This window comes from Amblyraja radiata, chromosome 9 (genome assembly GCF_010909765.2).
Source record: "Amblyraja radiata isolate CabotCenter1 chromosome 9, sAmbRad1.1.pri, whole genome shotgun sequence".
NCBI classification, from domain to species: Eukaryota; Metazoa; Chordata; class Chondrichthyes; order Rajiformes; family Rajidae; genus Amblyraja; species Amblyraja radiata.
This window is the reverse complement of record NC_045964.1, coordinates 9,632,329-9,659,900: the sequence shown is the minus strand read 5'-3', so window position 1 is coordinate 9,659,900 and position 27,572 is coordinate 9,632,329. Positions and strand designations below refer to the sequence as shown.

Sequence of the window (27,572 nt, the reverse complement as noted above, 5' to 3'; positions counted from 1 at the left end):
GAGGGGGGGAACAGGGAGGACAGGGAGGGAGGGGGGGGGGACAGGGAGGGAGGGGGGGGGACAGGGAGGGGGGGGGACAGGGAGGGGGGGAGACAGTGAGGGGGGGGCAGGGAGGGGGGGGGACAGGGAGGGGGGGGGGGCAGGGAGGGGGGGGACAGGGAGGGGGGGGCAGGGAGGGGGGGGGGACAGGGAGGGGGGGGGGGGAGGGGGGGGGGAACAGGGAGGGGGGGGGAACAGGGAGGGGGGGGGGAACAGGGAGGGGGGGGGGACAGGGAGGGGGGGGTGGAGGACAGGGAGGGGGGGGGGTGGAGGACAGGGAGGGGGGGTGGAGGACAGGGAGGGGGGGTGGAGGACAGGGAGGGGGGGTGGAGCAGGGAGGGGGGGTGAAGCAGGAAGGGGGGGAGCAGGGAGGGGGGGGGAGACAGGAGGGGGGGGGAACAGGGAGGGGGGGGAACAGGGAGGGGGGGGAACAGGGAGGGGGGGGAACAGGGAGGGGGGGGGAACAGGGAGGGGGGGGAACAGGGAGGGGGGGGGAACAGGGAGGGGGGGGAAAGGGAGGGGGGGGGAAAGGGGGAAGGGGGGGGGGACAGGGAGGGGGGGGAAATAGTGGCGGGGGGAACAGGGAGGGGGGGGAGCAGGGAGGGGGGAACGGCCTTGCGGGGCTGGTCCCGACATCACGCGGGGCTCCAAAAATCTTGCACTGTCCGAAACACCCGCACGCCAACGGCCTGTCGGCCCACAGGCGCGTTGAGGGCATACGCAGCGTCTTGACGTCGTACGCCTAGCGCGTGGCGTGATGACGTCACCGGTCGACGCCGTGCGACGTCCAAATTCAGTCGGCCCGCCTCCCGCCCAGCTGATTGGTGAGTATGATGTCGGGACCATGCGCCTCCGCGGTTCGAATTGGGACCGGCCCCGCGCGGCCGTACGCCTCAAGCGACTAGGTACTAACCATATTCAACCACCTTCTTCCTTTTCTTCTTTTTGGCTTTTGGTTTCCAGTCCTCATCGTCTGCCAAAGCATCGTAGAATATTAAATCGTCCCTGAGAGATTTAGTCAGCTGCTTCCTACGCTTTGAAAATGACTTCAGCACAAACACTTTCCGCTTAGGACATTTACAGCTGAACATACATTCTGGCTTTCGACAATGTTTGGGCGGCTGTTTGACGTGTGAGAGACTGGAACAAATACAGCCCAATCGACAGAATTCATTCTTACAGAGTGGCGCCTGCCTAGGTATCACTTTATGTTTCTTTGTCGATAGTGATCCCTAGGAGATTGTGACAAAATAAATCTTTATTAATACAAAATGCAATAATAAATTACGATTTATTAGGTCAGATGAGCATGAAATGAATTTTATAGGAAATAATGTCAGTACAACTTTCTGAAACCTATCCGCTTTAGAGCCTCTTCCTTTTCTGTTCTTATATAAAAATAATTTCAGAAAAAGGTGTGGAATTTCTTGTTGAATTGCTCTCTCCTGCTCGGGCAACCACAACTGTCCCCTGGCTGGAGAATTGTGCAAGAAGCTGCATTTCAATGAAAGTGCATAAATCCATCAGTAGCAGTGGACACAATAGTCATAGTATTTGAAATCCCAAGGAGGTATGGTTCTCAGGAGCATCAATGAACGACACTGAGTTATTAATTAATTGTTGTCATATTTAAGCTTTCCTGTTGTAAAGAGCCAATTGTAATGCATGATGGGATTTCGACAACTCCCATCATGACAAGGGTTTTTTTTTTAAACTTAAGTTGAATAGTTCACAGCTCTCTTACAAGTTTTTTTTAATGTAAGTTGAAGAGGTTAATCAGATAAGAAGGGGCCCAGAGGATGCCATTGGGATGACTGGCTTTTGGCAAAGAGTGAAAAACAACTTTTGGACATATTTGGAGGTGGCTGATGGTTTTTGTACATCACATCATGCAATTGGTTTTATTTCTGTACGTATATAAACTCGGGTTTGCTGGTATTTCTTTGTGTGTGCTGCTGGAGATTCAGACGTGAAATTGTTGCCTCTGGGTCTCTAGGTCCACACCCGTCAGACGTTAAATTAAAGCTTTGTATGGTCTTAAGAATTTGTACTTTGTCTATCTTTTTAAGTGAACTTTTTCAACACCAGATCATTGAAGAGCCGCTGTTAAGACGACAAAAAGCGTAATCATATAGAGAGGACTTAAGGACTGGTTGAAAGACCAGAACTGTAAAGCGATGGAGAGATTTTGGGAGGTAATCCTAGAGTTTAAAGCATAGGCAGTAAAAGCCAATAAAAATTAGGGATGTAACAGAGCCAGAATTGTAAAGGTGAAGTTATCCCGTAGGTCATAGATGAATTTGAAAAACGGAATTAAAAAAATATCAAAAAGCAACTAGTCGATGGGAGTTAGGACATCAGCAACACAACTTTGGATGCTTTCATGTTGACTGAGGGTAACACTTGGGAAGCTGGCCAAGGATGCATTGGAATAGTTAAAATTCTGAAATATATAAGGAATGGGTATAAGGCATGGGTATTTTATCAAAATACTTACCGTGAAACTGACATTGGTGCAGAGATCGAAACAGCAAATTTAGATTAACCAAGCTGGAAGATAAACTTATCATCAAACAAAATTTCAGGTTGCAAATGGTCTGGATCTGCCTCTGGTAATTCACATGCCAGGGGATGAAGATAATTGCCATAGAATAGGGCCTGCAAAACTGATTGAAAACTCTTGTCCTCTTAATATTTAGCTAAGAGGGAATTTTTGCTCAGGCCACACCTTTGGAGGCAGTGAGGATTTGCTGCAAGAGACAGTTAGAGCTCTTTGGGGCTAATGGAATCAAGGGATATGGGGAACAAGCAGGAAAGGGTACTGATTTTGGATAAACCATAATCACATTAAATGGTGGTGCTGGCTCGAAGTGGCCTGCATCCTGGCGACTTAGATTATTTGCACTGCCTTTGTGGCCACATTCTATCAACATATCCTGGATTTGACGATATCTGAAGGATAGAACACCAGATGTAATGGCACTCCCAAAAGGGAGATCAACACCAGGGTGGCGCCACCGCCATTGGCTGCCTCGCCAACAGTCTGTCTGTCCTTTCTTCGTGTTTTGTTATTTTTTAGTATGTGTTAAAAGTATGTTTTAATGTTCCTTGGTTTGTTTTATGTGTGGGGGTGGGGGGAAACTTTTTTTCAATCTCTTACCTCGACGGAGACGCAAGTATTTTCTGTATCGTATCTCCGTCCTCACTGTGGCCTAACATCGTGGAGTTGGCTGCCTTTCCTGCAGACCGACAAGCGCTCCAAGCCGCAGGAGTCTGCGGGACTTTAACATCGCGGAGCATTTGTCGGGGATCTAAGCTCCAACCGCGGGGCCTGCGGACTTTAACATGGTGAAGCTCGCGATCTCTGGGAAGAAGAGGCCGACTCAGAAGCTCCATGCCGTGGAGAGAGTTTCAACCATCCCAACAAGGCAGTTTCGATCACCCCGACGGGGGCTCCGATCGTCGGCTGCTGGGGCTTTGATCACCCCAACTGCAGATGGTTTGACTGCCCCGACCGCGGGAGAATAAAGAGAAGATTGAACTTTATTGTCTTCCATCACAGTGAGGAATGTGGAATCCACTGTGATGGATGTTTATGTTAACTTTTATGTGGTTGTGCGTCTTGTGCTTTTCAGTTACTATGGCTGTATGGTAACTCAAATTTCACTGTTCCTTAGCTGGTACATGTGACAATAAACTGACCTTGAAACATTGAAAACAGGGAAATATAAAACTTAATGGGAAAATGGTGGAATACATTATTGAAGAGGTATTTGTAATAGTATAAAGCTGTCATACATGGTTTTATGATGGGGGGAAGTTCTTGACAAATTTACAATACTTCTTTCTGGGTGTAACAAAATGGATTGATAAATGCAAATTCAATAATTTTTAGTTTAGGATTTACAGAAGATAGATTCTGCAAGATGAATAAAATGTTACTTATGCTGAGAAAATGAAGTTCTGTCCATACATGGTTGCATTTCTATACTTGAAAGGGGCATGGATGAGCATTATTAAACTCATTTAAGGCCGAGATGGATTTTTAAACTATGGAGAAAATAAAGATTATGATAATCAAACAGGAAATTTGGAGTAGGTGCCAAAAAATAGATCAGATACTAGGTTGCTGAATGGAAAAACTGACTCATGAGATGTATGGCTTGCTCTTTCTCTCTCTCCCATGTCATGTTCATATTAATATTGTTTTAAAACTCAGTTAAAATATTTTCTCTTTGTGTCCCAAGGCCATATAAACTGATCTATCGTGAACAAACAGTTGTATTACAATTCTGAATTGATCTAGTCACTTTCCTTGAGGTTTGCATCCTTCAAGTGCTTTAGTAAAAAAAAACTTTCCTCAGCTATGTTCAATGTAATACAAAACCAGTACCTGTGCTGTTAGCAGAGTAACAAGGGATGCTTCTGCTCGCTCCTCTGTGATGTAAGTCCTTGGTTTCCCAACCCAGCGGGCACTATTCTCCAGATTCATTAACTTCATCTGCTTTTTGGATAACCCAGGAGGTCTCATGGGTGCAAAGGACGGCCGCAAACTGGTTTTAGCTGCTGATTTGACTGGTGTCGAGGGCGCCTTTGCATTGTTTGCAGACTTCTGCTCTTTGCTATCCGGGACAGGTCCCAATGTCATCTCAATCTGCTTGGTGTTTTTGGAAACAGAGCCAACAGAAATGGGTTGCGGAGAAACCGAAGTTCGATTGGTTGTGCGGGACCCTATACAGTCATCTTGGGATGACCGGGATTTTAATACACTATCCAACGTGCGGACGTAACTCGAACTTTTGGTTGGCATTTGATATACAACTTTTGATGTTTTGTTCACGCACAGAGCAGCACGCTGTTCAATAATTTTCTCTTCATTTTCCAGGTATTCATCCAATTTGTCACTTGAGAAAACAGAACTATTTTTTAAGGAGTACTCTGGTCTTGCACCTGGAACAGATCACAAAGCAATATTCATCCATTCTTTTTTTAGTGCACCATCCAAACAAATTATCATCAACTGAAGTATACCATTCAAACTCAGTTCCCTCACCTCTTTAGAACTATTTTTTGGCAAGTGTGCAATTTGCTAACATGCTTAATGCTACACTCGGCAAATTAGCTCTGGGAAAGCTTTGCCTTTGGATGAAGACAAACAGTACGAATTAAAATATAAATTAGGTTCTTCATGTTATCATATATATATGCAAGTTCTGAGCTCGAAGGATGCATCAACACAACCCAACAAGAGACTAAGGGCCAATAAGTAAACTGAGCAATTCCTTTTCCCCCCCCTATCAGATTGACATGGAGGAAGAGGGGTGGAGAGGTGAGGGTCGAAAAGGACAGGGTAGTCAGTATCTGAAGTCCCTCAAAAGCAGAATTGAGAGGTATACAATGATAGTTTTCAAATTTGTTGCCTCGATGCACCAACAGAAACAAAAAATCAGTCCTTGGGATTGGGTGACCTGCCCCACTGGGTTAAGAATTGAAACTTTACTCAACGATACAATGTCACTGGAATGCACCTATTTTTAAACTTACTTGTTTCGGTCTGCTTGGAAGTAGAAGATCCTGAATGTTGTCCAAGTTTTTGCTTCCAACCCTTCAATTTTGTGAAATCATTTGTTTTTCCTGTTCTTGAAACAAAGGAAACTTCTTCTGTGGAATATTCAAATATTATTTTTAAACATTTAAAGACCACCTTTACTTATATTGTTATTGCAGAACATTTTCAAATCGTGAGAGTGCATCAACATCAACGCCATAATGAAAGTAAGCGTGCAGGTACAGCGGGTGCGGCAGCATCTATGGAGCGCAGGAAATAGGCAACGTTTCGGGCCGAAACCCTTCTTCAGACTACCTTCGATTTTCCAACATCTGCAGTTCCTTCTTAAACACAAATGCAGGTACAGCGGGCAGTGAAGAATGCGAATGGCATGTTGGCCTTCATAACAAGAGGAGTTGAGTGTAGCAGCAAAGAGGACTTTCTGATGTTGTATAGGGCCCTCGTGAGACCACACCTGGAGTAATTTGTGCAGTTTTGGTCCCCTAATTTGAGGAAGGACATTATTGCTATTGAGGGAGTGAAGCGTAGGTTTACAAGGTTAATTCCCGGAATGGCGGGACAGTCATATGCTGAGAGAATGGAGCGGCTGGGCTTGTATACTCTGGAGTTTAGAAGGATGAGAGGGGATCTTATTGAAACATATAAGATTATTAAGGGTTTGGACACGCTAGAGGCTGGAAACATGTTCCTGATGTTGGGGGAGTCCAGAACCAGGGGCCACTGCTTAAGAATAAGGGGTAAGCCATTTAGAACAGAGATGAGGAAACACTTTTTCACAGAGGGTTGTGAGTCTGTGGAATTCTCTGCCTCAGAGGGCGGTGAAGGCCAGTTCTCTGGATACTTTCAAGGGAGAGCTAGATAGGGCTCTTAAAGATAGCAGAGTCAGATGATACGGGGAGAAGGCAGGAATTGATTGTCGATGATCAGCCATGATCACATTGAATGGCGGTGCTGGCTCGAAGGGTCGAATGGCCTACTCCTGTACCTATTGTCTATTGACATAAAAAAGTTTCAAAATAAACATCATTGCTGATATATTTATCAGTTATTTAAAAAAAACTGGTTTGAAACTATTGCTGTTAGGGCCAAGCAATTCCCTTAGAAGCATATTCAGTCTGTAAATGTAGATAGACAATTATTTTGCACTCCTTTCAAGAATTATTTTGCACTCCTTTATCTGAGCAAGGCAAGCAAAATAAAGAGTAACTGTGAATCACTGGACCGAGAATGCTAGTTTTTCAGCTAAATCTGCAGTAAAATGTTGTATCTTGGCTAGAATAGAGAACAAAAGGGAACTGAAAGGAAGGCAAAGTAAAGGAACAACCAGATTGAAGAGCATTTATTCTTGTTGATTTAGATAAGCCAGTGAACTCTGCTGGAGAAAATCTGAACCATAATTTATGAACACTTCAAAATATTTAAACAACTTGTGTAGAAGATCCTCCCTTGTCAGTCTACAACTCAACTCAGAAAACAACCAATTACAAGTTTCACCACTCCAAGTTTCCTTGCATCAGTTCAATATTTCTATAAATATAAATTAACCAGCTTTCGAAAAAGTATATAAGATGGCTGATGAACAATTATCCCGAACAAGGGGACTGAAATATAGGGAGGATATGAACTTTGCACTGCCAGCTAATTTTATAATTTCAGTTTCCAGTCAGTTCCAACTGGACTGTTAATTAGCTTAACATATTGAAAGGGATTTAAAAACATGACTGCAATGGACTCCATTTAAAGTTAGTTTAAACAGCTTATAGATAGCCCAGAGGTTGATGCACAACCTGGTATTGGTAAATATTGAAGAATGCCTCAGTATGGAATAGATCAGGCACTATGATTTTCTGAACAAATAACAATGTGCTCGAGGAACTTGGTGAGTCAGGCAGCATCTGTGGATGGAATGGACAGACCCTTCTTCAGACTGAGTGGGGGAGGGGGGAGGGGGTGGGGAAGAAGAAAGCTGGAAAAGCAAGATGGGTATTTGGCCATTTGATGGGAGGAGGTAACAAAGGGTAAAGGTGAAAAAGAGACAAAAATCATGTCCCTCCCAATGCATTCATGCAACTACAAGAGACCTGACACCTGTCCCTACACCTCCCCTTTTATTCCCATGCAGGGAGCCCAGCAGCCCTTCCTGGTGAGTGCATGCATCTCTTCCCATCTTGTCTACAGCATTCTGTGCTCTCAATGTGGCCTCCTTCATATTGGCAAGACCAAGCGTAGACAAGGTGATCATTTTAACACTCACATTCAGTCTGCCAAGGCCGACTAGAGTTCCCAGTTACCACCCATTTTAACTTCCCTTCCCATTATGGTTTTTCTGTCATTCGTCACCTCCATTGCTAGATTGAGGCATGCATGAAAACTGGAAAAACAGCATGTCCTAGGGTATCTTACAATCTAATTCTATGAACACTGAATTATTTAATCACATAACACCCACCCCTCTCTCTTTTACTGCATGATCATCTCCCAGCCCTAACCCACTATTTACTTTTAGTATTTCTTGTAGTCAACATTTTCAAAATTACTGTTATCATTTGTCACAAAAATGTAAAGATCCACATTAACTAGCAAAAATGTGGTTATTCTTTAACTTCTCATATCTATTCTATAACTGTTGTCACCTAATCAATGTTTTAGCCTTAGAAACAAGGACTGTTTTCAAACTCATCTCTAAATTGGAACTGTGATCTTCAGAAGATGTGCAAGCTTAATTTTTATAGCCATATTTTGGAAATATCGAACAAAAATACTGATTTAGATGGGGTTTTTTTTTTTTAAATCATGGGTCACATAATCCATGGTAATACATTTTTCGTTAATAGCTCAGATGAATGAGTGAGTTTTCCACTGAAGTGTTCTTTTCTCACCTAAAGGTTCTTGGACTTGTTTGATTGGAGAAAGATCTAAGATGTCTCTTTTAGCAGGTCTAACAATCGAAGCCGATGAAGGTGATATCACCACTCCTAAGCGTTTCAGGTTGCCTGTTGACATCAAGGAATTTGGCTTAACACCAGCTGTAGGGAGAATACATGCAGTTATTAAAAGGTTTATTAATGATAGCTTCAACTAGGTTATGGTTCACATCCTTCACATATATTGCAACAACTGGAAAACTAGCATGAAATTCATACTACTTTAATGCATCTTTCAAATGTTATTAAAATCTTTTTTTTTTAAATTTTAAATCTTTAAAAATATCATACATACACTGAACTTTTAATCTCTCGTTTATTATATTGTTTAGAGTACGATGTTTACATATTCTGTCATGCTGCTGCAAGTAAGAATTTCATTGATCTATCTGGGATATAGTACAATAAAATATCCTTGACTCTTGAACTGGTACATTAGAACAAACCTCCATTCAATGTCAAACATTCACCTCTTTCCAGCAATGGGTGCATAATAACTCTGGGGTCTAAATGACTAAGGTCCTCAAGCAGCTGCTCTTCCAGCCGTTCAATTTTCTCCTCTTCACTTTCTTGAGGATCTGCTAAAAAAATGAAAAGTACATAACACAATATGCATGATGATTATAGATGGGGAAAAAGAAAATCTAAAAACAGTTGCGAGGTATTGAACTTTGGGAGGTAAAATGTATGGGGAAAATGTGCAATTAATGGCATGACCCTGAACAACATTAATGCACAGAGGGATTTTGGGATCCAAATCCACAACTCTCCTGAAAGTGGCAATGCAAGTGGAGTGTAAAAACACATATGATATGGTTGCTTTCATTGGTTGGGGCAATGAGTACAAAAGTCAGGAAGTCATGATGCAGCTTTATAAGACTTTGGTTAGGCCGCATTTGGAGTATTGCATGCAGATCTGGTCGCCCCTTTACAGGAAGGAGTGTGGAGGCTTGCAGAGGGGATTTACCAGAATGATCACCGGATTAGGGAGTATTAGCTATAAGGAGAGGTTGGACGTACTTGAATTGTTTCTCTGGAATACCACAGGTTGCAGGAAGACAAGATTATATTAGAGGCTTAGATAGAGTAGACAGTCAGAAACATTTTAACCAGGATACTAGAGGGCATAGCTTTGTGAGAGGGGCATAGTGCAAAGATAATACACGGGGCAATTTATTTTTAAAACACGGAGGGTGGTGGGGTTGCAGTTGAGGCCATATAGAGTCGCAACTCTGTGACAAAATTTTGCTCTGACTCCATTTACACGTTTGCACATGACATCATTGTAGTGGCTGGATCTCCAACAAACCATGAGATGGAGTACAAGAAGGAGGTACAGAACTTAATAACATGGGGCTAAGATAAACATCCTCTGCCTCAACACAAGCAAAATGAAAAAGGTAGTCACTGACTTCAGGATGCGGGCTGCAAAACATGCTCGAGTATGTATCAAGGGTGCTGAAGTAAAGATGGTCGTGAGCTTCAAGTTCATAGGTGCATATATCGTAAATTTATCCAATCACTTTGATGCTAATGCCAAGAAAGCAGACCAAACCCTCCGCTTTCTCAGAAGGCCAAGGAAATTTGGCATGTCTTCAATAACTCTTACCAACTTCTACAGATGCACTATAGAAAGCATCCAATATGGATGCATCACAGATTGGTATGCCACCTGCCCTCCCCAAGACCTCAAGAAATTGCAGAGATTTGTGAATGCAGCCCAGTACATCACTCAAAACCAGCCTTGCCCCCAACCCTCCAACTCCCCATCATCAATTCCATTTCACACTACCTCTGGATAGCAGCCAACATAATCAAGGACCTGTCACATTACAGGCATTCTCTCCTCACCCCTCTGCCAGAAGATACTAAAGCTTGAAACCATTTTTCACCATATTCATGAACTCTTCTTCCCTGACATTATTAGATTCTTGAGCAAATCTTTCATATGCTAGGGATGAATCTCCAATCTATCTTGCTGTGGCCCTTTTAATCTACACTTTATCTGTTATTGTAACATTATGTCCTGCACTCAACTTTATTTTTCTCTTTGGTAGATATGATTTGCCTGGATTGCACACAAATAAAAGGTTTTATTCAGTACGCATGACAATAATAAACAATGTGAGGAGTTAGGGAACAATGTGAATTTGTTTTGATACTCAACCTAACGTCTTCATATAAGAAGTCACACTAGCAATGTGCCAGTAGTCTAGCTCTCGCCATAAGCATCTATCTGGCCTTGGAATGCATAGCACCAGCCATCAAAATTTGGCAATACCTAGTATTTGAGAGGGCACTGTTGCCCCCGCCAGGGTTTGCACGCCACTTTTTCAGCAATCAGGGCAAGTGGTACCGCTAGTGGCATGCTCTGCTATCTGATGCAAAGCTCAGAGTGACCAAGAACAACACTCGCTGTAGCAGACGGCACTCTCGGAGATACAGCTACCTGGTGCATCTGTGGCCGATACCACTGGCCGCCTGCATTCGCCTGTGCCTCACATCATCCTTGAGTGGCCCTGCATGGGAAATTGTCAGAAGATCTACTCTTTTCATTCAGAGGTCGGACCACTTCAGAGACACCCTGTACATTAACTTGACCATCCTGTGATAAGCACCAGCTTGACAATCCAGGGCCTCTTCACAACTCTGTGGAGCAATATGCTTTAGGGAGACAATACGGGAGCAGAACCAGTGCTAATACCAAGATAACCTCGAAGAGCCAGTTGGATCTAACCCAACTCAAAAACTATTTATTACCCTGTAACCAACCCATATTGTGTTTTGTTCAGTTACATCTGGTTTTGGTAATAATTTGTCATGTAGATAGATCTCTTCAAATGTAAAAAGAAAAAGAAAAAGGACGTTACTAAAACATTAAATTAAGATATGTATGGCCGATGGCATTACGGTTCAGCAGAGACTAAATAAACTTTGTGTAGCTACTACCTGTCGGATGAATGGGATTGCTCGGCTCTTCCGACACATGTTCAACCAGGTGGGATTGCAGGGCATCCTGCAAAAAACAAATCCAAGCACTGAGTTGAACAGCAAACATATCAGAACTTACATGTTGGTACACATTAGGAAAACTTCTAAAGAAATTATAGAAATTAAGATGAAGATAGACACAAAAAACTGGAGTAACTCAGTGGGACAGGAAGCATCACTGGAGAGAAGGAATGGGTGATTTTTCAGGTCGAGACCCTTCTTCAGGAAAAGTTTTGACCTTAAGAGGTGGACAAAGTAAAAGAAGACTGCTTTGAGATTTTGATTTGATTCGCTGTATCCATTGTTCAAGGTGTGGACTCTTGTACATCAGTGTTAACAAATGTAGACTGGGCAATCATTTTGCTGCATACCATCACTCAGTCCGCCTGGCCCACCTGATCTCCCGGTTGCCAATCACTTTAATTCCACTTCCCATTCCCACAGTGAGTTTTCTGTCGTAGGCGGCCTCCTTTGTCAGAGTGAGGCCAAATACAAATTGGAGGAACAGCATCTCATATTTTGCTTGGGCAGCTAACAACCCAGTGGTATAATTGATTTCTCTAACTTCAAGTAACCCTTGCATTCCCTTTCTCTCCATCCTTTCCCCACCCAAGTTGTACCAGCTTCAAAGTCATCTTGTTGAGTCTCATTGTCTATACTCGCTCTAATGTGTAAGGCCTTTCTGCTCTGCACAAGACCTTGAGCCAAGTACTTGATAAACCATGTGTAGTAAGGAACTGCGGATGCTGGTTTAAACCTGACTGTAACTCGTTTTCACCTAACACACAGCTACCAATGGCCTGTTTCCTTTATCATCGTTTTGCATATCTTTCATTCATTTGTTCCATATCTCTCTACATCACCATCTGTATCTCTTGTTTCCCTGTCCTGACTCTCAGTCTGGAGAAGGGTTTGAACCAAAACGTTGCTTATTCCTTTTCTCCAGAGATGCTGCCTGACCCACTGAGTTACTCCAGCACTTCATGTTTTATTCATGATTCCAGCATCTGCAGTTTCTTGTTTCTCCTCCTTGGCCGAATTAACACTTCCTAAAATCATATCCAGAAGTTAAAATAAATTGTGATATAATTGGTTGAAAGTGAGGAAAGGACATTCCAATTCTTTTCAAATAATTTTAAGCATATGCTCACTCTAAATCTCTCTGAAGTCTCCAACCTCCCTTCTATTGAGTATGTAAGATGGACAGTGGGATGAATGGAGAGCTCTGGAATGCCACAAGCTCAGTCTCTCAATCACCATGAAACATGCCAAGCTACAGGCTTTCAACATCATGTCTACAAACAAAACATGTCCATTCACTGAGATGCTCAAAGTGAGAATGAGATTGGGAGAGGGCTGTAACTTAATCACTATGTGCGACTTCTTCAACTTTGTGCCATTGTAGGTGCTGAGCCTAAGGTTGGAACATCACTCCAGATAGTATTGCCTATGTATTTCTCAGTGGTACAGACAGTTGGTTTGGGAGGTGCGGTCAGAGTAGCTCAGATGAGTAACTGCAGTAAATTTGAATGACACTATGCACGATAACCATCATGTACATGTGGTGGAAGAAATCACTGCTTAGGGCAATAGATGGGGTGCCTATCAAGAGAGCTACATTGTCCTTTACAGGGTGGTGTCTGAAGTTGTGGGAGCTGCACTTATCCAGGCAAGTAGAGATAATCCATTGTGCTCCTGATTTGAGACTTGTACTTGGTAGAAAGATCTTGGGACATCAATAAAATCACATGTGGTTAAAGTGCACAATGCTCATTGAAGCATGCCCAGTCTATGACCAGCTTTCTCAACTAAAGGTATTAATGCGGCTGGTCCAATTCTGTTCTCGGTCAACGGTAACCTCTAGGATGTTACAGTTTGAGAACGTTATGGTAGTAATGTCACCGAATATTAAGGATAGGTGGCTAGACAATCTGTTGTTGAAAACTGTAATTTCCTGGTACTCGTGTGGCTTGAATATTATTCTACACATATGCCTGCTTAAATATTGATTAAACATGCTGTATGCAGGTACAGATTGCTTCAGTGACTAAGTTAATAATGGTATTGGAGATTGATTATCCCCACTTATGATGGAAGGAAAGTCATTGATGGAGCAGCCGAAGATGATTGTGCGTCCTCCTCTACGTGCTGTTCTGCTTTTGCCAAATCTCTTCTGAAACTATCTCCTCTTTTTCATGGAGATTTCAGGCAAAGGCTGAGTGTTCCTTGTGGCAAGGTTGTGCATTATGCACTCAGCATATCTGAAGAACACCATGGGAATTATACTGACACCAGAATCTCATCTTGACAAACCAAATGCACACTCCATTTCACTTCTGAATGTCATTGTAAAGATGCTCTGCGACATGAAAGTGGACAGGAATCAAGAACCAAGGAAAAGAACCCAGGGTTTCAATAGTCAGACGTCCATGTGCCAGAGCAACTGAAAACAGTGCATGAACAATAAAATGAAAAAGTTTGCCTAAATCATTGAACGAGCTCTCCATACATACAATGACATCCATAATGTTTGGGACAAAGACCCATCATTTATTTATTTGCCTCGGTACTCCACAATTTGAGATTTGCAATAGAAAAAGAAATCACATGTGGTTAAAGTGCACATTGTCAGATTTTATTAAAGGCCATTTTTATACATTTTGGTTTCACCATGTAGAAATTACAGCTGTGTTTATACAAAGACCCCCCCATTTCAGGGCACCATAATGTTTGGGACACATGGCTTCACAGGTGTTTGTAATTGCTCAGGTGTGTTTAATTGCCTTCTTAATGCAGGTATAAGAGAGCTCTCAGCACATAGTCTTTCCTCCAGTCTTTCTATCACCTTTGGAACCTTTTTTTGCTGTTTAACAACATGAGGACCAAAAGTTGTGCCAATGAAAGTCAAAGAAGCCATTATGAGACTGAGAAACAAGAATACAATTGTTACAGAGGCATCAACAAAAACCTTAGGCTTACTAAAGTCAACTGTTTGGAACATCATTAAGAAGAAAGAGAGCACTGGTCAGCTTACTATCGCAAAGGGACTGGCAGGCCGAGGAAGACCTCCATAGCTGACGACAGAAGAATTCTCTCTATAATAAAGAAAAATCCCCAAACACCTGTCTGACAGATCAGAAACACTCTTCAGGAGTAAGGTGTGGATTTGTCACTGACTACTGTCCGCAGATGGGCCTCGTCAGCCTGGGAAGGCAGTCCATCAGGAGAGGGAAAACTCTGATTTAAAACCTCCACTGCCTTGTGGCCATATCCAGTCATGGAAAAGGCTCCTGGAGTAAACCTCAAGAAAATCCGGAGTCGGAGACCCTAAGGCAGTTCGTTGTTGTCTACAACCTCGCTATGGCAGCTCCTGAGATGGTGCTGGTGCCAAACTGTAACGGCCCTGCTCTTCCTTTGGATCGATCAGCGACGTGGAGAGGGGGGGATGTGCTGCATAGGCAAAAGCCTGTCCTCCATGTGACATCACCCAGCCTTGCATCTGACCACACATCACCTGCCAACTAGGATGCATCACCCATGGTCAGTCATGACCGAGGGGGGGGGGGGGGGACTACTACTACTGTTCGCTGAAAGGTTCATGAACAGAAATACAGAGGCAAGATGCAAACCACTGGTTATCTGCAAATATAGATGGCCAGGTTACAGTTTGCCAAGAAGCACTCAAAAGAGCAACCACAGTTCTGGAAAAAGGTCTTGTGGACAAATGAGACGAAGATTAACTTATATCAGAGTGATGGCAAAAGCAAAGTATGGAGGAGAGAAGGATCTGCCCAAGATCTGTGAAACACGGTGGTGGGGGTGTTATGGCCTGGGCTTGTATGGCTGCTGAAGGTACTGGCTTAAGTTGATGATACAACTGCTGATGGTAGTAGCATAATGAATTCTGGTGTACTCAGCCTATCTGCTCAAGTTCAAACAAATGTCTCAAAACACGTTGGCCGGCGGTTCATTCTACAGCAAGACAATGATCCCAAACATACTCTTAACGCTACAAAATAGTTTTTCATAGCTAAAAAATGGTCAATTCTTGAGTAGCCAAGTCAATCACCCGATCTGAACCCAATTGAGCATGCCGTTTATATGCTGAAGAGAAAACTGAAAGGGACTAGCCCCCAAAACAAGTATAAGCTAAAGATGTTTAAGAAAGAACCACAGATGCTGGTTAAATCGAAGGTAGACACAAAATGCTGGAGTAACTCAGCGGGTGAGGCAGCATCTATGGAGAGAAGGAATTGGTGACGTTTCGGGTTGAGAAGAATCTCGACCCGAAATGTCGCAAATTCCTTCTCTCCACAGATGCTGCCTCATCCGCTGAGTTGCTCCAGCATTTTGTGTTTACCATAAGCTAAAGATGGCTGCAATACAGGCCTGGCAGAGAATCATCAGAGAAGACAGGCAGCAATTGGTGATGTCCATGAATCGCAGACTTCAAGCAGTCATTGCATGCAAAGGATATGCAACAAAATACTAAACATGACTACTTTCATTTATATGACATTGCTGTGTCCCAAACATTATGGTGCCCTGAAATGAGCGGACTCTGTATAAACACTGTTGTAATTTCTACATGGTGAAACCAAAATTAAAAAAAATGGCCTTTATTAAAATCTGACAATGTGCACTTTAACCACGTGATTTTTTCTATTACATATCTCAAATTGTGGCGTACAGAGGCAAATAAATAAATTATGGGTCTTTGCTCCAAACATTTTGCTCCAAAAATGGCATTGGACTCAGAACAAGGAATACCAATTGTGACTCAAAGGAGCAAGAAACATCACATGGCTGCAGATCATCACCTACAATCTTTGCAAATCCACATAACCACTCCATAAATGGCCTGCCCAGGGAAAGGTAGATTACGTACCTAGAGTGTTTACTAACAAGAAAAGTATACCTGGATGCTATTCTTGGCACATGGGAATATTTTTGCTTTAAGAATCAGAAGACAGAGGGCTTAAATGCAATTCTTGAGATGAATCAATACTGACTCTTCAATCCACAATGATTCCATACTCTCACATTTACAAAGAGGTCCTTTGGGCTCATTGGGAAAAAAATACAAACAGGACAGTTGTCCCCATGTGTCTTAAGTCAGTTATTCCTGAAGTGACACCACCGATACAAATTCTGTTGCCAGATTTCTACATTACAAGCTTAAGGTTCCTACATTACAGAAAGCTTGCATGGTCTTGGACAATAGACAATAGGTGCAGGAGTAGGCCATTCGGCCCTTCGGGCCAGCACCGCCATTCAATGTGATCATGGCTGATCTTGAGTGGCATGCCAATTAATTTAATCAGAGATCATTAGACACGGATTCAAAAACAACTTGGTGGGCCATAAGACTGTGTATTCTTAGGGGGATGAGAAAATATTCCTAGGTACCTTTTATTTTGACAAGAGGTGCAGCCAGGTGAAACAAACCGTACAGTTGATGAGCTCTAGAGCTAAAAAAGAACCTCAACTTTCTTAGATAATAGGTGCAGGAGTAGGTCATTCAGCTCTTCGAGCCATCACCGCCATTCACTGTGGTCATGGTTGATCATCCACAATCAGTACCCCGTTCCTGCCTTCTCCCATATCCCTTCACTCCTCTATCTTTAAGAGATCTATCTCTCTTGAAAGCCTCCAGAGAATTGGCCTCCACTGCCTTCTGAGGCAGAGAATTCCAGATTCACAACTCTTGTGTGAAAAAGTTTTTTCTCATCTCCGTTCTAAATGGCTTACCCCTTATTCTTAAGCAGTGGCCCCTGGTTCTGGACTCCCCCAACATCAGGAACATGTTTCCTGCCTCTAGCGTGTCCAAACCATTAATAATCTTATATGTTTCAATAGGATCCACTCTCATCCTTCTAAATTCCAGACTATACAAGCCCAGCCGCTCCATTCTATCAACCAATGACAGTCCCGCCACCCTGGGAATTAACCTCGTGAACCTACACTGCACTCCCTCAATAGCAAGAATGTCCTTCCTCAAATTTGGAGACCAAAACTGCACACAATACTCCAGGTGTGGTCTCACTCGGGGCCCTGTACAACTGCAGAAGGACCTCTTTGCTCCTATACTCTTTTTGTTATGAAGGCCAACACGCCCTTCGCTTTCTTCACTGCCTGCTGTACCTGCATGCTTACTTTCAGTGACTGATGAACAAGGACCCAAGATCTCGCTGTACTTCCCCTTTTCCCAACTTCCCAATTCTGATAATAATCTGTTTTTGCCACCAAAGTGGATAACCTCACATTTATCCACATTAAACTGCCTGCCATGCATCTGCCCACTCACCCAACCTGTCCAAGCCACCCTGCATCCTCATAGCATCCTCCTCACAGTTCACACTGCCACCCAGCTTTGTGTCATCTGCAAATTTGCTAATGTGACTTTTAATCTTTTAATTTGCTAATGTTACTTTAAATCTACAAATTTGCTAATGTTATTTTACTTCTAGTGGACAATGATCAATTTAGACCACATGCGTGTACATTAATCTAGTAAATTAGAACACCCCATTATAATTACCTGATTGATAAACTGCCAATTACAAATTCTGATCTCCTTTAGAATGGGGAGCCAAACAGATTGAAACACCTCTCTGAAATTGCGGAAAAAACCCTAAGCTTCACTCTAACCGGTGTTTTGCTTCTTACCTTCATGCCATTGAACTTTAAGTAATTGTAACTTTTGATAAGGCATTTTTGTGAGTTTCCAGATTTATATATGAATAGGAAGGAGTTAGAGGGGTATGGGCCAAGCGCAGGCAGATGGAACTGGTGTAAATCGGGCATCTTGAACAAGTTTGGCCAAAGGGCCTGCTGTTTTCCATGCTGTATGACTATTATTAAATTATTGATCAATGCTGTATGACTATTATTAAATTAACAGTTGCTAATTTTGTCATTTTAAACTCTTCTCAATATTTTTTACCCATTTACAACTTTGCACCTTCATTTTGTTAATCGCTTCTTTTGTTCATCCCTTTGTTTTGTTAATCACATTCCCATGAAAGCTGTTACAACTCTGATCCTGATTGATCATTTATCTGAAATGTTAATTTAATTTCTCTACAAAAATGCACGGGATCTGCTAAATAATTCTGGCATTTTCGATTTTTGTTGTAATTTCCAGGATATTTACTATTTTGTTTTTGCATTAAGATTACAATATTACGTTTGTCCAAGGGCACAAAATGTTTTATATTAAATTATAAAAAATTTCCATTCTATATTTTCTACGGGCTTTATGTATAATAAACTCCTGCTTTGTGAGAATCTGCTTCATACTTCATTCTAAAGACACAAAACAAATCATTAAATGAGATACATATCCCAATACAATGTTACATAATCAAGTAGTCTCACCTGTGATGCATATGAAACAAAGGTAACACCCTCCACATCGTCCAGGTCTGGACTGGCATCATGAAATGTTTCTTCACGTTCCAGACGTTCAGAGGAAGCAAGAGAAGACCTCAAGGCAGATTGAGACGGTTCTGCAGACAAACACAGTTTTTTTCTTCGACCTCGCGTATAAGAACCCACTGTAGCATGCTGCTCCGACACGCCTGAAGACTTGCTTTCAATGTGGGGTGCAGAAGTTTGGCCAATCGAGTCAGTCCCACCATCTGGAGGTCTCCAGATCCCAGAACTGAATGTCTTGGTATTCAAACGTGCAGATTTAGAATAAACAGGTAACTCGGGTGAGTTCTCAGCAGAATCACAAAATATCCTGCTTGGAGTTCTCCAGATCCCAGAATTTAATGCCTTTTCTGTATATTTTATCTTACGAAATCTGAAACCTTCTCCAGAGGTTTTCTCAGGGGGCGTACCAGGTGAAGCTGTTGGATTATTTGAAACTGTGGAAGTACTGGTTTTATTCACGTTTTTTTCTGATGCAGAGCTACTCTCTTTGGGCCCGGAGCATACGGATTTTGAATCTACATTCTCCACTTGAGAATTTTCAGCAGAGCTAGATGAATCGGTAGTTTTTTTTGTAGAATTGGGGGACTGGAGAGCAGTTGGTATAGGTCCCCCTTTCCTCCGACAAGAAGACAGTAGCTTTTGTGGCAGTTCAGATATTTTGATGGTGCCATTTGTAAAAGTACACGGCTCCAAGTAAACTACAGGCACTTTGGTACTTTCCACACTCAGCATTTTTGCTTTAGTTACTCCTATGGGACTGATTAGTGGCTGCTTGGTAACTGCAGATGAAGTTGTATCCACTTCATTTGTGGAGCTTTTGGTCATAGTTTTATTTTGTAAATCACAATTAGTTTCACCATCCCATCCTTCTGAATCTAAAAATTCCTTCTCATCTTTACATTTTAGTCCATCACAATCAAGGATTACTGGGTTTGCTACATGGTTATCTTCATAGTCATCTGGAGGCTCTTCCTTGACAATAATTTTAAACGGCTCTGCATAGTATTCAGATGATGCAACGCTGGTTGGATTTGTTGAATATATATTCGGGAGGCATTTCAAGATGCTGCAGAGAAATAAAAACAAAGGACTGAAGCAAAATACACACTGAAAATGAAATATGGTCAAAAATCCATTACAAATATAAATTCTAATTCAACCAATGAAGCATTGCATAACACATTCAAATTAACAGAACATGACACACTATCAGAAATTTTACTGGATTGAAAAAGGGAATGTATAAACTAAAAAATTTGAGAAAAATAATAGTGATGTTCTGGAACATAACAACATTACAGAAGAGATGGGCCTGGCGATGTTGAAGCGCATAAAGATGGATAAATCCCCAGTGTCTGACCAAGTGCAACCTAGGACATTGCTGGAAATAAGAAATTGCTGTGGTCCAGGCAGAGATTTTCTACTTTTTAATTTTTTACTGGACCAAATGGGACCCGTTGGGTCCCATCCCCTCAATGCGCGGTTGCGAGGGGAGGGGGCGGCCAGTGGCGTCACCCCCACACACAATAACCAACCCCCCACACACACCAACCCCCCCCCCCCCACACACACACACACATTAACCACCTCCACACACACGCACTAACTACCCCCATTGATATTATATTAATATTATTCATTCACTCCTTTTACCCCATCCCCTGCCCTATCCACTCACGCAATAGCCCCCAACTCGCAGGCGCGGCTAGAGAGGGAGGGGGGTAGAGAGGCACTGACAAGGACACAGAAAGGGACAGAGGGACACAGACACAGAGAGGGAGGGGGGGGGGGATGATGGGGGAGGGGGTGGGGCGAGAGGAAGTGTGAGGGGGCAGAGAGGGAGCATGAGGGGGGCAGAGAGGGAGTGTGAGGGGGCATAGAAGGAGGGGGGTAGAATTTAAAGGGGTTGGGGGGGCATCATCAGAGGGGAGGGGCTGGTTCCCGAACGCAATAATCCCTCACTCCCGGATGCAAAACGCACCCGTCCCCTACCCGTTGCAGGGGGGGGGGGGGGAGGGCGGGCAGAGAGGGAGCTTGAGGGGGACAGAGAGTGAGCGTGAGGGGGGCAGAGAGGGAAGGGGGTAGTGTTCAAGGGGTTGGGGGCGAGTCGTCAGAGTGGAGGGCTGGTTCTCGAACCTCGCCTCCGGCTTCAGGCTGCAGTCAGGGCCCAAGAATGGGTTCGTCGGGGGGGGGGGGGGGGGGGGGGGGGGTGACATCACTCGCAGCGCGAGCAAGAAGACAGCAGGTTTTTTTCAAAGGTCTTACGAGCGGCGCAGCCGGGCGAAGTGACTCGCAGCGCATGAACACAACGTGCAGCCATTGCGCGTGATCACGTCATCAGCCAAGGCCAGCGGTTTTCAATTTCTGAGTTATTTGAAATATTTGAACATTTTGATTAATAACTCGAGAAATAATGCATTAATTTTTCAGATGAGGCAATTTCTGAATCCACGGGATAAAACTCTACAGGAATATGTAAAACATTTACCGTTAGAGCACACACACATCCAAGATCAGAGTTTTAAGTATATAGGATAGTCACAGGTAAGGTACTGGAGAGTGACTAATGTCACTTTATTTAATAAAGACAGAACAAGACAATGAACCTAAATCAATGATGGCAAAGTTACTGAAGGGAGTTATGAAAAACAAGATGTATCTACATTTGGTGAGACAAGGATTGATTAGGGAAGTCTGTATGGCTTTATGCCGAGGAAAAAGTTCCTCATGAATTTGATTTGAGATTTTTGAAGAGGAGACCAAGAGGATAGATGAGGAGGTGGTCTACATGGACTTCAGCAAGGCTTTTGACAAGGATCCGCATGATAGAATGGTCCACGTTTGGGCACTTGGGATTCAGGGTGAGTTAGCCAATTAGAATCAAAATTGGCTTGGTGCAAGAAAAGAGGGTGACAGGGAAGTTTTTGTTGCTAGATTGGAATCCTGTGACCAGTGGTGTGCCCCTGTTATTTGTCATAAATATTGATTGAATATGTAGTGATTGGTTATTCTGTATATGACACCAAAATTGGTGATGTGGTAGACAGTGATGAAACATAGAAAAATAGATGCAACAGTTGGCCATTCGGCCCTTCGAGCCAGCACCGCCATTCAAAATGATCATGGCTGATCATCTAAAATTAGTATCCCGTCCCTGCTTTTTCCCCCATATCCCTCGATTCCTTTAGCCCTAAGAGCTAAACCTAACTCTTTCTTGAAAACATCCAGCGAATTGGCCTCTTCTGCCTCCTGTGGCAGAGAATTCCACAGATTCACAACTCTCTGGGTTTTCTTAAGCTAAAACAGACTTTAGATCAACTGGGAAATTGAACGAAGGCATGTTAGATGGAATTTCAATCAGACAAGTGAGAAGTGTCGCTTTTGGGAGGTTGGACAGGACATACAGTGCATTCAGAAAGTATTCAGACCCCTTCACTTTTCCCACATTTTGTTACATTACAGCCTTATTTTAAAATGGATTCAATTATTATTTTTTAATCATCAATCTACGCACAATTCCCCAGAATGAAGAAGTGAAAACATGTTTAGAAATTTTTGCGAAGTAATTAAAAAATAACTGAAATATCACATTTACATAAGTATTCAGACCCTTTCCTATGACACTCAAAATTGAGCTAAGGTTCATCCTGTTTCCATTGATTATCCTTGAGATGTTTTTGCAACTTGATTGGGGAACACGTCGTAAAATAAATTGATTAGCCATGATTTGGAAAGGGATACACCTGTCTATATAAGGTTCCACAGTTGACAGTGCATGTCAGAGCAAAAACCAAACCATGAAGACGAAGGAATTGTCCGTAGACCTCCAAGACAGGATTGTGTCGAGACACACATCTGGGGAAGGGTATAAAACAATTTCTGCAGCATTACAGGTCCCGAAGAGCACAGTGGCCGCCGCCATTCTTAAATGGAAGAAATTTGGAGCCACCAGGACTCTTCATAGAGCTGGCCGCCCGACCAAACTCAACAATCGGGGGAGAAGGGACTTGGTCAGGGGAGTGACCAAGATCCCGATGGTCACTCTGACAGAGCTCCAGAATTCCTCTGTGGAGATGGGAGAACCTTCCAGAAGGACAACTATATCTGCAGCACTCCACCAATCAGGCTTCTATGGTAGAGTGGCCAGGCGGAAGCCACTCCTCAGTAAAAGCCACATGACAGCCCGCTTGGTTTGCCAAAAGGCATGAGAAACAAGATTCTATGGTCTGATGAAACCAAGATTGAACTTTTTGGCCTGAATGCCAAGCGTCACGTCCAGAGGAAACCAGGCACCGCTCATCACCTTGCCAATACCATACCTACGGTGAAGCATGGTGGTGGCAGCATCATGTTGTGCTCATCCTTTTTTCAGCGGCAAGAACTGGGAGAATAGTCAAATCAAGGGAAAGATGAATGAAGCAAAGTACAGAGAGATCCTTGATGAAAATCTGCTCCAGAGTATTCTGGATCTCAGACTGGGGCGGAGGTTCACCTTCCAACACGACAACGACCTTAAGCACACAGCCTAGACAACGCAGGAGTAGCTTTGTGACAAGTCTGTGAATGTCCTTGAGTGGCCCAGCCAGAGCCCGGACTAGAACCGCATCAAACATCTCTGGAGGGACCTGAAAATAGCAGTGCAGCAACGTTCCCCATCCAACCTGACAGAGCTTGAGAGGATCAGCAGAGAAGAATGGGAGAAATTACCCGAATACAGGTGTGCCAAGCTTGTAGCGTCATACCCTAGAAGACTTGAGGCTGTAATTGCTGCCAAGGGTGCCTCAACAAAGTACCGAGTAAAGGGTCTGAATACTTATGTAAATGTGATATTTCAGCTATTTCTTTTTAATTACTTTGCAAAATTTTCTAAACACCTGTTTTCGCTTTTTTATTATGGGGTATTGTGTGTAGATTGATGATAAAAAAAAAAGATTAATCCATTTTGGAATAAGGCTGTAACCTAACAAAATCTGGAAAATGTGAAGGGGTCTGAATACTTTCTGAATGCACTGTATACTGTGAATGGCAGGACATAGATCATATATAGTGAATAACATGCATTGTAGCACGGAAACCTTGGGGCACAAGTACATAGTCCCCTGAAAGTGGCAACTGGGCAGACACGGTATTGAACACCTTGACATGCTTGCCTTCATTGGATGGTGCACTGAGTACAAGAGTTGCACTCCATTATACAGCAAGAATAGTTCATAAGTCACAGGAGAGGAATTAGGGCATTCGGCCCATCAAGTCTATTCCGGCATTCAATCATGGCTGATCTATCTTTCCCTCTCAGCCCCATTCTCTTGCCTTCTCCCCATAACCCCTAACACTGTTACTAATCAAGAATCTGTCAATCTTCGCTGTAAAAATATCCATCAACGGCCTCCACAGCCTTCTGTAGCAATGAATTCCAGATTCACCATGCTCTAACTAAAGAAATTCCTTCTCATCTACTTTCAAGAGGTACATCCTTTAATTCTGAGGCTATGGCCTCTGGTCCTAGACTCTCCCACCAGTGGAAACATCCTCTCCACTTCAACTCTATCCAGGCTTTTCACTATTTGGTAGGTTTCAAAGAGGACCAAAGAGGAGCAAATACAAGCTGCTCTAAGAAGCCATCTTGTAGGCACTGTACAAATTCCCTTTTCCATATTGCATATTGAAACCCCCCATGACCACTGTAACATTGCTTTTCTTACATACCAATTCTATCTCTTGATATAATTTGTACCCTATATCCTGGCTACTTTTTGGAAGGCTTGGAAACAACTCCCATCAGCGTATTTTTACCCTTGCAGTTTCTCAGCTCTACCCACAAGGATTGTACATCTTCTGATCCTATGTCACTTGCTGAGGACCGAATATCATTCCTTACCAGCAGATTTACCCCACCCCTTCTGCCAACCATGTCTTTTCGATATGACGTGTAACTGTGGTTATTCAACACACAGCTCCAGCCACATCTTCATAATGCCCACAACATCGTACCAACCAATTTATAACTGCCCTATAAGCTCACCCACTTTGTTCTGTTTACTTCAAATATAACATCTATAGTTCAGTATTCACCACCCCTCTACCCACATTAGTCCAGATTTTACCTGACCTTAGTCTCTTACCTCTTAAACTTTCTATCCTGGAAACTTCAGTAACCTCTCCTGCACTCTCTTTCCTTTTAACTTCATTCATATATTTCCAGGTTGTTGACCCCACCCCCTTCACTATTTAGTTTAAAGCAAAGATCTTAGAGCGGAGCAAGATGGTCCACTCCGGCAAAATCCAATGGACTGACGTGTAGTACACAACGGAGTGTAACTTCCGCCATTTCAGTAATCCCGACCCGACTTGTGTAATCAGCGTTGCGGGAGAACAGTTTGCGTGTTTTTAAATGTTTTCAATGTTTTTTACATTTTCTTTTTAAATGGCTCATGTCCTGTGTGTGAATTGATTTTTGTATTAAACTTGCACTCTGGAATTCATCTAATCCCATTGTTCACAACTGCTTGTATGCACCCATAAATATATATATATATATATATATATATATATATTTCTTTCATTCATTCAACATATATCTCTCTCTCTCTCTCCCTCTACGAAATCCCAATATTGTGAGTAAAATATCAATGAACACAAAGGCTGGCGGGACAGGATCAAGAGTTTGATTTAGTTCAGGGGTCGGCAACCTTTTTTGCATATCGTAACTTTTAAGAAACATTTAGACAGGTACATGGATCGGACAGGTATAAAGTAGTCATAGGTTCACAACACGATGGTAGCCTGAAATTTTGCAAAATTGTCTGCAATTTGGTAATCACACACTGAGAAGCTTTGATACAAAAAATGGGAATAGATAACATTGCACTCAATAAATTCGGAAACGTATTGACATTAAGGTGTAGGAAGGAACTGCAGATGCTGGTTTAAACCGAAGATACACACAAAAAGCTGGAGTAACTCAGTGGGTCAGACAGCATCTCTGGAGAAAAGGAACAGGCAACGTTTCGGGTCGAGACCCTTCTTCTGACCCGCTGAGTTACTCCAGCTTTTCGTGTCTATCCTTGACATCAACGTGAAGATCGAAGAACTGCCCTGAGTTATGTCTGATCCAGCGTACAGAGGATTTGAGGTTTTGTTAGGGTCACATGTAATCCTTTAGCAAGGAAAACCCGTCAACCCTCTGCAAGATTAGCTCAGTCTAAAACCCCAGATAAAATATTCAGGGGGGGGGGGGGGGGGGGGGGGGGGGGGTGTAGTGTACTGGAGATGAATCGCAGAGGTGCCTCCAAAGTAATTCCGATAGTTTTAATTACCGCCGTCTTTTTTACTATTGTTAGAGCGCTTATACATTTTTAAAAAATAATTAAAGTGTGAACTCTGCAATTATAGCGGAGCAGTACGCTCTGCTTGTAGATGACGCCGCCATGACTAAAGCCGGTTACGGGAATGTCGCTGAAGGTTACCCATCAGCTACTACGGCTTTTTCCGCAGAGTGAACCAGCTTGCTCCGCTCTAAGATCTTTGGTTTAAAGCCCCATCTATGGCCCTGGTTATGCGGTTTGCCAGGACCCTGGTCCCAGCAGGTTCAAGTGGAGTTCGTCCCATCGGAACAGCTCCCTCCTATCGGGTGCTTATGTCCCAGAAATTCAAATCCACTTCTTCCACACCAATCTTTGAGCCACACGTTCAACTCTTTAATCTTCTCAACCATATCCCAATTTGTTCGTGGCTTAGGTAGCAATCCAGAGATTACCATTTTGGTTCTTCTTTTTAATTTAGTCCCTAGGTGCTCAAAGTTCCTCAACAGAACCTCGTACATTGTTACACCTACGTTATTCGTACCCACATGGACCACAACTACTGGATCTTTAAATCCAGTTATTTGATTCCCAAGCGCTCTTAAAATAACTTTATTCTTCCCCTTTCTCCTCTTTGGGTATAAAAACACCAACATTCTGGAAATTACTTATAACGTATGAAGAGTATTTTAAGAGTATGAAGAGATAAGATTCTCTGTGTGTTCTTCACTTTCAAACATAAACCAAAATGTTTTACAATCATATCATCATTTACCAGTAGATCTAATTTCTAACATTTGTTTTATACTTCAGTAAAAGTGAAATATTGTAAATGATGCACATTTTCAGCCCTTGAAATTTTTCCTGCCATTATTTTTCCATGCTTACGTCATTTACTATATTGAAGTGAAATAATTATAGGATATTCCAAATGAAATTCTGTTTGTCACAATGTAAAATATGGTCACTAGATGGCAATGATATTCAAGTATCTTAATGGTATCTCCAATTCGTCTGATTGTGAGAAGAGAATAGGAAGATGGTGCAATATCCCAGTTATCAAATTCATACATATTTTCCTCCGTTTATTTTTTGTTTCCTTGCTCTATTATACTGCATTTAAAAACTTGCAGTCAAATTCTGTTGTTCCTAACCTTACCCCGCACCTAATCCAAAGGCCTTTCTGATTTTCTCAACTCCAAACCATACATTTGCTCCTCTTCCTTGTGCAACCAATGTTTTCTATCGTCCATTGTTCTATCCAACCTTTCATTAACTATAGTTACACAAGAAAATGTAGGTGCTGCA

The 27,572-nt window shown here is 42.7% G+C and overlaps 1 protein-coding gene across 5 annotated transcripts in view; it reads right to left on the bottom strand.

Annotated features, from left to right (window-relative positions):
* The window catches only part of LOC116976743 (MAX gene-associated protein-like), a 115,908-nt gene that overhangs the window by 71,628 nt on the left and 16,708 nt on the right, over positions 1-27,572 (bottom strand). For 4 of the 5 annotated variants that reach the window (XM_033026632.1, XM_033026633.1, XM_033026634.1 and 1 more), the window contains 7 exons: positions 18,904-20,029; positions 11,482-11,548; positions 8,979-9,113; positions 8,488-8,634; positions 5,584-5,700; positions 4,433-4,989; positions 953-1,271 (listed from right to left, as the gene is read on the bottom strand). In XM_033026632.1, coding sequence (XP_032882523.1) covers positions 953-1,271; positions 4,433-4,989; positions 5,584-5,700; positions 8,488-8,634; positions 8,979-9,113; positions 11,482-11,548; positions 18,904-20,029 — 2,468 coding nt within the window. The remainder of the gene's footprint in view (positions 1-952; positions 1,272-4,432; positions 4,990-5,583; positions 5,701-8,487; positions 8,635-8,978; positions 9,114-11,481; positions 11,549-18,903; positions 20,030-27,572) is intronic. The other variant, XM_033026635.1, reaches the window with a different exon arrangement.